At 61.4% G+C, this 12,902-nt stretch overlaps 5 protein-coding genes across 5 annotated transcripts; 4 read left to right on the top strand and 1 right to left on the bottom strand.

The window, feature by feature from the left end:
- Positions 1-456: 456 nt before the first annotated feature.
- DCS_04310 (fungal specific transcription factor) lies at positions 457-2,913 on the top strand (the record flags this gene model as incomplete). The annotated part of the gene is made up of 5 exons (XM_040801621.1): positions 457-644; positions 775-1,385; positions 1,466-2,057; positions 2,114-2,480; positions 2,572-2,913. 5 exons carry the CDS (start codon positions 457-459, stop codon positions 2,911-2,913), a joined length of 2,100 nt encoding a protein of 699 aa, XP_040656654.1.
- A 144-nt stretch (positions 2,914-3,057) lies between these two features.
- On the bottom strand, positions 3,058-4,553 carry DCS_04309 (monocarboxylate transporter; the record flags this gene model as incomplete). Its single annotated transcript, XM_040801620.1, has 4 exons — positions 3,058-3,222; positions 3,270-3,711; positions 3,762-4,006; positions 4,059-4,553. The coding sequence occupies 4 exons, from the start codon at positions 4,551-4,553 to the stop codon at positions 3,058-3,060; spliced, it is 1,347 nt and encodes a 448-aa protein (XP_040656653.1).
- Positions 4,554-5,506: 953 nt separating this feature from the next.
- DCS_04308 (aminotransferase) lies at positions 5,507-6,913 on the top strand (the record flags this gene model as incomplete). Its single annotated transcript, XM_040801619.1, has 1 exon — positions 5,507-6,913. The coding sequence occupies one exon, from the start codon at positions 5,507-5,509 to the stop codon at positions 6,911-6,913; it is 1,407 nt and encodes a 468-aa protein (XP_040656652.1).
- A 1,317-nt stretch (positions 6,914-8,230) lies between these two features.
- DCS_04307 (uncharacterized protein) lies at positions 8,231-9,844 on the top strand (the record flags this gene model as incomplete). The annotated part of the gene is made up of 1 exon (XM_040801618.1): positions 8,231-9,844. One exon carries the CDS (start codon positions 8,231-8,233, stop codon positions 9,842-9,844), a length of 1,614 nt encoding a protein of 537 aa, XP_040656651.1.
- A 1,411-nt stretch (positions 9,845-11,255) lies between these two features.
- Positions 11,256-12,812, top strand: DCS_04306 (vacuolar targeting protein Atg24; the record flags this gene model as incomplete). Its single annotated transcript, XM_040801617.1, has 2 exons — positions 11,256-11,525; positions 11,586-12,812. 2 exons carry the CDS (start codon positions 11,256-11,258, stop codon positions 12,810-12,812), a joined length of 1,497 nt encoding a protein of 498 aa, XP_040656650.1.
- Positions 12,813-12,902: the final 90 nt, after the last annotated feature.

Below are 12,902 nucleotides of genomic sequence, written 5' to 3'. Positions count from 1 at the left end.
CTGACTTATTAATTAGACACACTTACTAACGTAGCTAACTACCCGGACTTTAACCCCGTTGCAGGCACGTAAGCGTAATACAACATTACTTGTAGGTGTACTTACGACTAGAGAGCCTTTATGGTAAATTACTTGTACCTGTACAAGAACAGCAGGAAGCGGATGTGATGTATAGGTACATGCGGACACATGTGCACTTATAGTGTTTATTGCACGTGTGCTTTGTACGGCTAGCAGATGCGACGCGATGTACGGAGTACTCCGTACTCCGTACACTGTATGCACTTAAGTAAGTACTCCGCTCCATGACTTGTACAGAGAAGAAGCAGGTACTTGCACATTTCTCTCACAAGCATGTACAGGTACATAAAGTACTTGCACGGCCAGCCCTTCCATACAGTTCTCGTAAACATGTGGGAAGTAGATGTACATGAACACACAGTGCCCTCCACAATTATGAACGACCAAGACTCCGTAGGCCCCGCCCACAATCAACGACGGAACCGAAATGCAAAATATTTCACGACGAGCAATGAATCCAATGATAATTCAACAAGGGCCCACCACACCAGCATCATAACCGAAAGCCGACCTGCCAACGAAAGTTGCATCATGCGCTCCAGCCTGTCCTGCAATGCTTGCCGGTGAGTCCCCCTCGAACGCCACAAAGGCTGTAGGATGGACAAGGTCCCAGACCGAATGGAACTGATGCAAGAATATGCCCAGGAGGTCCAAAGTGAAATGCGTCCATGGTGGCTCGGGACCGTGCCATAGATGTGCAAAATCAGGCCTCGCTGCCGTCTGCGTTCTGACTCGACCGCGGATGAGCGTCGGCAAGGCACCGCGTAGCAGGCGAACGACGCCGCTCGAGTCGGCTCGTTGCCGCGACGATGGGCACGCCGATGCTGCTCGCGTCCAAGGCCGAGCTCCCACTGCCTTGCGAGAGCATGCAGGGGAGCCGGTGGCCAAGGCGGGGTCAGGAAGGGAGCAAGAGTCCGGCCATGATCTGGACGCCGTGGATCATCACCTCGCAAACCTCCCCGGTAGCGTTCTCGTCAAGGCTGTCCACGTCTTCACGAACAGCTTTCCCGAGCTTGCCGTTTTGCACCTACCGACACTGTTGGACGAGCTTCGATGCGGCCGGTCGCCCGAGAGCAAGGCTCTGCTCGGAGCCGTCCTCGCCGTAACCAAGGCTCAGCTGTCGGTGCTTGCGGCTCCCTGGGCCGACGGCCTGCTCGGCAGGGAGCGGTATGCGTCCTACGTCAAGGAGGCGCTCTCCTCCTTCATCTTGAAACCACCCAAGATTCAGGTGGTGCAGGCACTGCTCGTCATCACCTTGCACGAGTGGGGTTCCCGCGACTTTCACAAGGCTTGGATGTACTGCGGTACGATGGCTCCCGCGTCCCCCCTCGAGACGCCGCATCGCGGTGCCGCTCGCTCACTCGCTCGCTCGCTCGCTCTGTAGGCATCGCCATCCGCATCATGCAAGCGCTCCACAGCCTTCGCGTCGCCCCCTACCCCCTTGACCTCGCGCCGGAGCACCAGCACGACGGCGTATCGCTCGCCATCGAGACGCGCGCCTTCTGGGCATGCTTCATCATGGACTGCATGGTGAACTCGGGAACCTACAACCCGCCCATGCTGCCCATGTCGGAGATGGCCAAGCTCAAGGTCGCTCGGCCCCCGACCGCCGTCGAGTTTGCCTTCGGACCCGACACACCTCCCCGAGCCGTCGGCGGGCATCATTGTCTCGCGGGTCAGACGACGGGCATGCTCGACGTGACACAGAGCTTCGAGATTCTCGTCGGCGGATTCGACATATGGACCCAAGTCATGACCTTCATCTTCAACGACGGACGCCGCGCCCCGGGCATGTGCGCGCCCCACAACTGCCCGTGGGTGCCCGGCTCGCCCTGGTCGCTGTCGAGGAATCAGCTTGAGGCTTGGAGGGCCGGCCAGCATCGAAAGCTGCACTACCCGGACAACTCGGTCGCCATACACATGACGCTCGGCGTCGGGGAAACCTTTGTCTACCTCAACCTCCTATACTACTTCAGGTCAGTCCTCGACCCTCGTGCCCGATGCCGGCACCTGACTGATGCGGCCTCGAAAGCACCCTGATGCTGCATCGTGAATATTTCCCCTTCCTCCCGATGCTCGAGTCCGAGCCCCGAGGGCCCGTGGACCACCCTCGGCTCGAGGCAGAAGCACCACCGGGCTGGTGGGAGGAGAGCGCCCGGCTCCTGTTCGGCGCCGCCGAGAGCATGGCGAGAATCTTGAGCGAGGCGTCCGAGTGCGGCGTCCGGCTCATGACGCCCTTTGTGGGCTTCTGCGCCTTCTCGGCCGGGTACATCAACATCTACGTCTTTCGCTTCCCTCGCATGAACTTGGGTCGCAGCCCGGATGCGGGAGCATGCGCAAATATGTGCCTGGACTATCTCGAGGAGTTCCGACACGTCTGGAAGATTGCCGACGGCTGGGTGCGTCGACCGACCGGTCCTTCCGAGCCGCGCCTCGTCGTGCCGGGCTAACGCGGACGGGTGGATGGGTGGACAGATCGAGACGATACAGCGCGCATCGCTGCTGTATGAGCGTGCCTCCAACGATGGACAGCGGTACCGGGGCAGGACGCGCGCCGACTTCGACACCCTCCACCAATCCATCCACGAGTTCCGCGTCGTTGACAGATCCGGTGAGCACAATCGAGAAATTGACGGCGCCGAGCGGGCAGCCGCCTCCACTGCGCAGGCCGCGGCCGACGCCGGGATGACGACACCTCCGATTCAGGGGCTCGACACCAACACCCTTCTGAACCAGCTGATGGCAGAGGTCAGCAGCAACCTCGACGAGCAAGGCGCGTGGTCGCAATGGTGGCCGCCAATTGAGCAGGTTGATTCGCAGACGGGGCAGTGAAGTGAGCATGTTTGTCTGCGCCGCTCAACCCCAACCCCAATGCCAAACTCGGTAAAATGCACGGCACGTGCTAACCTCGGCAGGTGCCGGGATCCTCGTCTGCGAACAAACATCGTTACCCCTTCGTCGGGCATGCTTCGACGTTTAGACTCGTGCAAACAGCGTCTTGGCACGCATGATACGAAGTGCAACGATGAATGCCATGCCCACCATGGACGCGGCGCCGGCATAGTACGCTGCCGGTCTGTACTCGCCGATGTCGGCGGCGTTTCCTGCGAGCGCGTACATGCGGGATGCGATGGGCGTGCCCTTGTTCTCCGTCAGCGATGTGGCGGGTGCTGCCGCGTGGTACTTACGAAGAAAAACCCGAAGAACCAACTCCCCCACATTATGGGAAGCACACCCATGGTGTTGTGAGGTCCAAACACGGCTCCGACGCAGGTGGGAAAGAGGCTGAAGAAGGAGCCGCATCCGATGCCGTTGATGACGGCAAACACGGACAAGATGCCGATGCTGGAGGAAAAGGGCCAGATTGCCAGCGCGCTCGCACCGCAGAGAAAGAGGGAAATGATCAAGCTGTTGATGGGGCCGAGGAAGGAGTCGGCGGCAAACCCGGCAAAGACGCGGCCGGCGGTCGAGGCAACGTTCCAGACGGACAGTGCGATGATGCCGGTCATGGACGAGTGACTGATGGAGCGAGCGAATATGGGGATGAAGTATGGCGGAATGAAGAGAGGGAAGCAGGCGATGGCGGATCCGACAAGCATGACGCGGAACTCGACGTCCTTCCAGCGATACCTAAGACGCGTCAGCGCACGACTACGCCCGTAGAGGCCGTGCCGGCGTACCATTGCAGCTTGGGAATCGAGCTGGCCGAAGAACGTGGCTGCCGGATGCAGCAGGCCGCGGGAAGACAGACAGCCCACAGGAGAATGGCCAGGATGCGAAAGGTCCATGGCACGCCGACCCTCCGGACGAGCTCGTTTGTCGCGACTCCCATGACAGCCGCACCCAGGCTGCCGCCGCCGAACACGACGCCTGTTGCAAGCCCCCGACGCTTGATGAACCATTTCAGGGGCGCCGTCGAGCACGGCTTCCCGTCGTCACGTCAACGCGGCTCACGGTGGAGGACTGGGCGTACGTACCAATATTGTCAACCCTCCGCCGACGCCAAAGAGCATTCCGTGAGTGAGGAAAAGGAGAGGCAGGTTGCCAACGGCCCAACTCGAAAGAAGCTCGCCGAGTCCCAACAGCACGGCTCCGGTCAGGGCTACCTTGCGGTACCCAAACCGCCGGATGGCTTTGCCGACAAATATACATATCGAGCACATAAAGGACGTCGCCAGCGAACCGACGAGGGTGAGGTGCGTCAAGGATACGGATGTTGTCATGGATATTTCCGCCTGCAGTATTCCCCACGAGTAGATGACGCCCATGTACATGAACAGCGAACTCGAGGAGGCTGCGACGACGATCCAGCCGCGCCAGCTGTCGACGAGGGCGTCGTGCTCCTCCTCCTCCTTGGACAGACACTCGGACGGTGTCGAGCTGCCGTGTTCGCGCTCCGTCGCCGGAAGGGCAGAGGCGGAGCTCTCCGCCGCCGCCTTGCTGGGCATGCTTGTGGCATGCTGGCTCGCCATCTTCGCTGGTTGTAAGGAACAAGCTACGGATCCGCACGAAAACAAGACACGACGGCCAACGCTCTGCTACATCGTCGGGGTTTTTGTATTCGAGGCCCGTCGCATTTGCCGTCGGTCCCACCGCTGCTACCATGGCTTGGCGAATCCATGTGTTATCTCTGCGTCGGCTTTGGCATGCAAACCCGACGGCCTCGTTCACAACTACGTGTTGTTTGAGTCATGAAGCATGCAGTGCAAGAAGAAATCGTACCGCATGCTCATGATCGAAGATGACTTTGCCGAATCCTATGACCAAGCGCTCCGCAACAGCCATGTGCTTGTCCAATGTCCATTGGCAGCTGGGGCCGATCGGAACTGGACGGCGGGACACATCCAGAACCGTTCAAAACCGAAAGCCGGCGTGCTAAGTGGACCTGATGTGTTTTCTGGCCTCAGCAACCAGCACAAGCGCGGAGTACGAATTAATAAGTACGTACTAGTCGGCACCCAAATGCACTCCGTGCTAAGCCGGTAATAAGCACCAGTGGTACGGAGTACTCCGTACTGGGCTGTATGTAAGTACATGTACTCCCTACCAGTGCTGGACAGCACATACTTCCATGTACCGGCATTATGACTGAGACCCATTCCCGAGACCCGCTCCGATGGAGGCCGGCGGCCTCGGGACTCGGAATTACACGCCGGTACGGAGCTCACACGAGCATGAAGCATCTAATCTGAGGGTTTCGCTATGATATGATGACAGATTCAGAACCAAAGCAGAAGCCCCGTATTTGCACCTTTCCTCTGCGGGTATGAGTACAGCTTGCACGTCCACGAGCGTACTTACTTATATCTCGCAAGGCGGCTGCTCCTCTCCTCGCCGATCCCACACATGATCCTCGGAGCTCCCGTCTTCACCGCTGTGCTCCACTGCCTAATCGCCGATACAACACAACTTGCATGCACACGACATGGCTCCGCACCGAGACGACTCGCCTCCCGTGCCGTGTGCCGCGGCCGGGCAGAAGGCATCGACGGCGTCGCACCTGCTCTTCCGTTCCTTCAAAGTCGCCCCTCACATGGTCTCGTCCGGCTCGGGCATCCACCTGCGGCTCGCGGACGGACGGAGCGTCATCGACGCCTGCGCCGGTGCCGCTGTCGCCATCATCGGCCACGGAAACGAGGAGGTGCACGAGGCGCTCCTCGAGCAGGCGCGCAAGGTCAGCTACGTGCACACGCAGGCCTACTCGACGCCCGTGGCCGAGGAGCTTGCCAACTTCCTCCTCGACGGCCGACCGCACGGTCTCGACATGGCATTTTTCGTCGGCAGCGGCAGCGAGGCGGTCGAGTCGGCCATGAAGCTCGCGAGGCAGTACCATTTCGAGAGGAACGAGAGCCGGCGGGTGCATTTCGTCTCGCGCAGGCAGAGCTACCACGGCAATTCGATATCGGCGCTGTCGGTGTCGTCCAACGTGGCGCGAAAGGTGCCGTACCAAGGGTTCTGCTACCCGCATGTCTCCCACGTGTCGCCCCCGTACGCCTACCGGTACAAGACGGAGGCGGAGACGGAGGACGACTTCACCGGGCGTCTGCTGCGGGAGCTCGAGGACGAGTTCCTCCGGGTCGGTCCCGAGACGGTCATCGCCTTCGTCGCCGAGACGGTCATGGGTGCGACCTCGGGCTGCGTGACGGCGCCGCGGGGATACTTTAGGGGCGTGCGCTCGCTATGCGACAAGTACGGCATCCTGCTGATCCTCGACGAGATCATGTGCGGCACCGGCCGGACCGGCACCTTCTTCGCCTTCGAGCAGGAGGAGGGCGCCATCGAGCCCGACATCGTGACGGGCGCCAAGGGGCTCGGGGGCGGCTACGCGACCATCGCGGCCATGTACGTGCACGAGCGGGTGATACGGGCGCTGCGCCGGGGGTCCGACGCCTTCAACCATGGACACACGTACCAGGCGCACCCCCTCTCGTGCGCGGCCTCGCTCGCGGTGCAGAAGATCGTGCGGCGGGACGACCTCATCCGACGCTGCCGGCGGATGGGCGAGCGGCTCGAGGCGCTGCTCCGGACGGAGCTGGCCGGCTGCCGGTCCGTCGGCGACATCCGAGGCCGCGGCCTTTTCTGGGCCGTCGAGTTCGTCAAGGACCGGACGACGCGGGAGACGATGGATCCGGCCCTCTCCTTCGGCGGCAAAGTCTACCAGGCGGCCTTTGAGCGCGGCGTGGCCGTCTACCCCGGGGCCGGGACGGTCGACGGCGTCCGGGGCGACCACGTGCTGCTGGCGCCGCCGTTTACGGTGACGGAGGAGGAGCTGGCCGTCGTCTGCCGGGTATTGCGGGAAGCGGTCGAGTCTCAGGAGAAGCTGTATCTGTGATGGCCGTGGTGACGCTGGCCAGCCGACGGTGGATGACGGAAAACAGCACCAGAAATCGGCCACGTCAAATACTGTGCGGGAGGTTGCTGACTGACCTACGGATACGTGTAATTCCTTTACTCGTACTGAACCTAGACGCCATGCAATACCCAAGTTATGCAAGTAAGTACCTATGAAGTACATGTCCTTAGGCAGTACGGAGTACATGCAGGTAAGTATGCGAAGAACGGAGTACCTGCTTTCTTCACCTGCATGGTTTGTAACTACATGTATCTGTTGGCAGAAGTACGGAGTACTTGCATGTACATGGCCTTTCCATGGGAGCAGCGTGTAAGTGCAGTTCTTGTGTGAATTACAGAGCATCGATACTGTGCAGCGCGCACCAACGGTGGGCATCCAGCGTACTGTACAGTATTCAGTATAGAAGCACTCCGTACATGCAAGTACATGTACTTAAGTACTCGTTGTAGCCTGCACTGTGCTAGGGTGATCCCATGTTCGGTCCAGTCCAGTAAGTACTTACTTAAGTACGGAGTGTGGGAAAGTCCGGAGTGCGTGTGCTAGTACTTAAGTACTTAAAAAAGTCCGTAAGTACAGTACCTAGTGCATACTTACTTGCAAGTACTGGTACAACTGGTAGAACAAGGATTTACTAGCGTAGTACTTAAGTGCTGTAAGTAGGTGTAATACAGGATACATGTACGGAGTATACTGCATGTACTCCGATCTATGTAATACCTACCTAGTACTTCGTGCCCCTACTTGCAAGTAAGTACTCAAGTGATGCAGCAAGTACAAGTATTACACCTACACCGAACTCGGTGCGGTGTACTCCGTACGGAGCACGAGCACACCTACTTACAGTAAGAAAGTACTTGTACTGTACGTAAGGTACTCCGTACTTAAGTACAGTACAGTGCTTATCTGGTATGGAGCAGTACGTACCCCGGCAACCCGCCCTGGCAGTGCGGCGGGACAGCATCGGCCAGCTGGACCAATCGGCAGCGGCGTTGCCGATAGTTCCGCTGTCGTCGCTCACGGATTTCAGGGACTTTCTGCCGCCGCAGTTTCCTCCTTGCACCTCGTCCAACGCCTCGCCAATCCTTCTCCCTCCTCTTCATTCCTCCCTCCGAGGCATCAACGGTCGCCATCGCTCGACCTCGTTCTTCTTTCGTCCTTGCATTTTTTCCTCTCCTCTGCGGAACTGGCAAACGCCATCCCATGTCGTCCTAGCCACTCGGACCAGTCGCTCGTTACGCAGCCCACCGTCGGAAGCCGAAGATTCGCCATCGAATCGACAAGACGGCCAACAGAGCCATGAGCACGCCGACGACCGTTGCCAGAAGGGCGACCGCTCGGAACCCCTTCGTCGGGAACGGTGAGCTCGTCCGCAGAGCAAGCTCGGCCGTCCTCGGGCCGCGAAACCCACGAGCGGCGGCCGACGCCATGGCGGCCCGGCGACTCCCTCGACAATTCTCATTCTCCCCCGCCCTCCTCGCCCATCATGTCGGTCGACAAGGCCGAACGCCAGCGCTGGCGCTGCTCCTGATGCCGTCGCGCGGGATCACGACGCAGCACCACGGGCCCGAGACGCCGCCGCGGGCCCCCCCACCAGGGTTCAACGTCGAACAGGCCCGGAAGCCCGTGCTCGAAGCCGGCGCCCCGGCCAGGAGCGAGCTCGCGACGGCCAAGGCCGACGGCACCAGGACCGACGGTGCCGCGGCCGAACTCATCAAGGGTGGCGCCCGGGCGAAGCAGGAGGTGGCCAAGGCGGACAAGGAGCCGAAGAAGCTGACGCTCTGGCAAAAGGTCAAGAAGGAGGCCCGGCACTACTGGGACGGCACGAAGCTGCTCGCGGCCGAGATCAAGATCAGCTGGAGGCTGGCGCTCAAGATGGCGGCCGGCTACGACCTCACGCGGCGCGAGCACCGGCAGCTGCAGCGCACCGTCCAGGACCTCGGCCGGCTCGTGCCCTTCTCCGTCTTCATCATCGTGCCCCTCGGCGAGGCGCTGCTGCCGCTCGCCCTCAAGCTCTTCCCCAACATGCTGCCGAGCACGTTCGAGGGCCAAAAGTCCAAGGACGCCAAGGCGAGCCTGCTGCGGTCGACGCGCAACGAGGTCAGCTCCTTCCTGCGGCAGACGCTCCGCGAGACGGGCCTGCCGCTGAGCCAGGCGACGGCCCAGCGGGAGGAGTTCGCCATCTTCTTCCGCAAGGTGCGCTCGACGGGCGAGAAGCCGACGAGCGACGACGTCATCAAGGTCTGCAAGGTCTTCCGCGACGACCTCACGCTCGACAACCTCTCGCGGCCCCAGCTCGTCTCCATGTGCCGGTACATGAACCTCAACACCTTGGGCACCGACATGATGCTCCGCTACCAGATCCGCCACCGCATGCGCCAGATCAAGCGCGACGACAAGGCCATCAGCTTCGAGGGCGTCGACAGCCTCACCGTGCTCGAGCTGCAGATGGCCTGCGCCGCCCGCGGCATCCGCACCCACAGCGTCTCGCCCGCCCGCATGCGGACCGACCTGCAGAGCTGGCTCGACCTGCGCCTCCGCGAGGGCGTGCCCTCGACCCTGCTCGTCCTCAGCAACGCTTTCATGTACGGCCAGGGCTCGGGCGAGGGCTCGAGCCAGATCGACGCCCTCAACGGCGTCCTCTCCTCCATCCCCGAGGAGCTCTTCCACGAGATCGAGCTCGAGGTGCACAACGCCGAGGGCGCCGCCACCAACAAGCAGCGGCTCGAGGTCCTCCGCGAGCAGCAGGAGCTCATCGACGAGGAGAACGAGCAGAACGAGGAGAGCCAGAGCACGGGCATGGCGACGCCGCGCGACGTCGACGACATTGACGAGAAGGAGGACCGAGACGCGACGGCGGGCGAGACGGTCGACGCCGAGCGCCACGCCAAGCCGGCGCCGAAGTCGTCGTGACGGACGAGGCGACGCCCGAGCCCGCCCGAGCCCCAGACAGGACACCCAAGCCACCACTCATTCTCCTTTCTTTGGAATCCTTCCTTCACTTTCCTTTGTATGTACGACCGACCGACACACCGGCACGGAGCCGACGATGGACCGTGCCCCCACCTCGCCGCCGCCAAAAGGGTAGAGAGAAGTAAAATAGGCAAAGGGCGCAGGTAGGCCGGGGGCCACGGGAAACGGGGGGAAGCACACATGCGTCTAGACGAGGGGGAAATCTGCCATGCGCTTCAATAGACTGATGAATTTGCCCCTGCCGCGCTGCCGCGTTTTGCCGAGTTACTGGTGATGGTCGCAAACACTTGGTGGCAAACACTTGGTGGCACGAAGATATCGCCGTACGATGTGGTCACTGGTTGTGTACTTTAAGTAAGCAGGCAGCACGCTCGCCAGGGTCCAGGCAGAGGCACTTGGCACAGTATGGATAACGGAACAAGGCAGCAGCGCGCACGGGTGGTGAGACGTTGCGTCGTGGTTGGATGGATCGCCCGCAGCCATTACCGTGACCACGGCGAGTCTGGGTGAATGATTACCTGGGGAAATAGGGAGCCCAACAGATTAACAATCGCTGCTGGGAGTAGAAGCAGCACAAGGTTTGCATAGGGTGCTTCCGTATCTTCTGCGGGACTGCGAATCAACGCCTCCGCACTGTACGGCAGAATTTCTGTACCTGGGCATGTATTCAAAACCGGCACACCGCCTTCACCAAACTGACAAGCGAAACCTCGATCCACGTGTTGCTCGCTTGCTGCCTGGGCTGGAGCATGGACGTACAAGTACCGGTACCCGTATTTGTACGCGAGTGCCCTTACCGTACTCTGTGCAAGTACAAGTACAACCGAGATAGCAAGCACTGCACTCCGCTGCAGGTACTCCGATCCACAGTAAATGTACTCGTACTTGCACGTACTTGGACGAAGTAGTTGTGCAAGTTCTGTACATGCCGTACACGTACTTGTACATGTAGAGTGCATGCATCGAGGGACTAACTGATCGACGTACTGCTACTCTGAGGCAGGAGGGTTTCCGGCGGTCACACAAGTACCTGTACCGTGCCGCTGCTAGCAGCATCCACCAGAACGCCAACCCATGGCCAAGACGCCAAGGGCTCCTGGCAGCCGCCAGCCAGGGTGGACCTTCCCCCCACATGAGCATCACCATCGACATCACCGCCTCTCTCCCCCCGTCCGTCTTGTCCATCCATGAACCGCTCCCCGGCTTTGCCTTGCTCTCCTCCGCCTTGCCCTGCGAGCCTCTGCTGCCGTCCCGCGTCTTCCTACGGAGGCAGCAGGAGAGAAAGCGTCCGTAGCCGTCGGCAACGCCCCTCTCCCGCCTCTTCCCTTGCCCTCCTGCCGCCGACGCCGCCATGGGGGTGACGGACCACGTCGACCACGGCGACGACCACGACGACTTCTCCGACGTCAAGTGGAGCGAGCACGTCCACGAGCAAACTTCACGTCTCCCGCCGGCCGAGCGGATCCGACGTTCGATGGACGCGCCCGGGTCCGGACAGGCTGTCGTCGAGAGTGAGGCTCCTCCGGTCGGGTCCGAGAAGCTCGAGTGCACCGTCGGCGCGCCGCTCAAGGAGAACGACGGCAGCAAGGATGCCTTCGTCTCGTACCAGATAAGCACAAAGGTACCGACCCGTCGTCCCCTGTGCCTCTGCTCCTTCCCCTCGACCTTGAGGCGGGAGTAGCGGCAGCAACGCCCCTTGTGCTCGTCGTGCCCGGCTGCCATGCGGCCGTCGACGTTCATCACGGTGCGAACGCTGACCCTCCGTCCTCAGTCGACCTTCTCCTCGTTCCAAAAACCGTCCTTCACCGTCCGCCGCCGCTTTACCGACTTCGTCTTTCTCTCCAAGCAGCTGACGCGCGACTTCCCCGCCACGGCCGTGCCACCGCTACCCGACAAGCAGCGGATGGAGTACGTTCGCGGCGACCGCTTCGGCAGCGACTTCACGGCTCGCCGCGCCCACTCCCTGCAGCGCTTCCTCGCCCGCCTCGCCCTTCACCCGACGCTGCGCCGCGCGCCAATCCTGCACGTCTTCCTCGAGAGCGGCGACTGGAACGCCACGGTTCGCACCCAGAGCGCCCGCGTGAGCCTCTCCTCGACCGACGCCAACGCTGGCGGCGTCTTCGACAACTTTGCCGACACCTTCATCAACGCCTTCACCAAGATTCACAAGCCCGACCGCCGCTTCATCGACGTCAAGGACAGGAGCGACAAGCTCGACGACGACCTCGGCCACATCGAAAAGGTCATCGCCCGCGTCGTCCGTCGCGAGGCCGATCTCGAGACGGATCTGCGTGACCTCGCCGAGCAGTTCCAGAAGCTCATCACCCTCGAGCCCGGCGTCGAGGCTTCGGTCCACGGCTTCGCCGCCTCCGTCGAGGACACGGCTGCCCACCTACGCTCGCTCCGCGACCACACCGACCAGGATTACCTCGGCTCCCTGCGCGACATGCAGGCCTACTCGCTCTCCCTCAAGAATCTCCTCCGCGCCCGCGACCAGAAGCAGCTCGACTTCGAGCAGCTCACCGAGTACCTGAACAAGTCGACGGCCGAGCGCGACGCCCTCCACGCCGGCCACGCCTCGGGAGGTCCCGGCGGCTTCCTCCGCGCCAAGATCGAGGACGTCCGCGGCGTCGACCACGAGCAGGCCCGCCGCGAGCGCGTCCGTCGGCTCGAGCTCCGCGTCGAGGAGCTCACGTCTGAGGTGGAGACTGCGCGCCACACCAGCGACCTCTTCGACGACGAGGTCGTCAAGGAGGTGGCCGACTTTGAGCGCATCAAGCGCCTCGAGTTCAAGACGCAGCTCGGCGGCCTCGCCGACGCCCACGTTGAGTTTTACGATCGCGTCGTCGAGGTTTGGGAAAAGTACGCGCAGGAAATGGAAAGAGACGGCCCGGCCATCCCCTCATGACCGCCTCGCCGACGCGCGGAGGAGGCAAAAATTACAGGCGTTCATGGCGTTGCTCGAGACTGCTGCAAGGGGATGATGGGATGTACCAAC

This window comes from Drechmeria coniospora, chromosome 02 (genome assembly GCF_001625195.1).
Source record: "Drechmeria coniospora strain ARSEF 6962 chromosome 02, whole genome shotgun sequence".
Lineage (NCBI taxonomy): Eukaryota > Fungi > Ascomycota > Sordariomycetes > Hypocreales > Ophiocordycipitaceae > Drechmeria > Drechmeria coniospora.
This window is presented reverse-complemented; position numbering and strand designations above follow the sequence as displayed.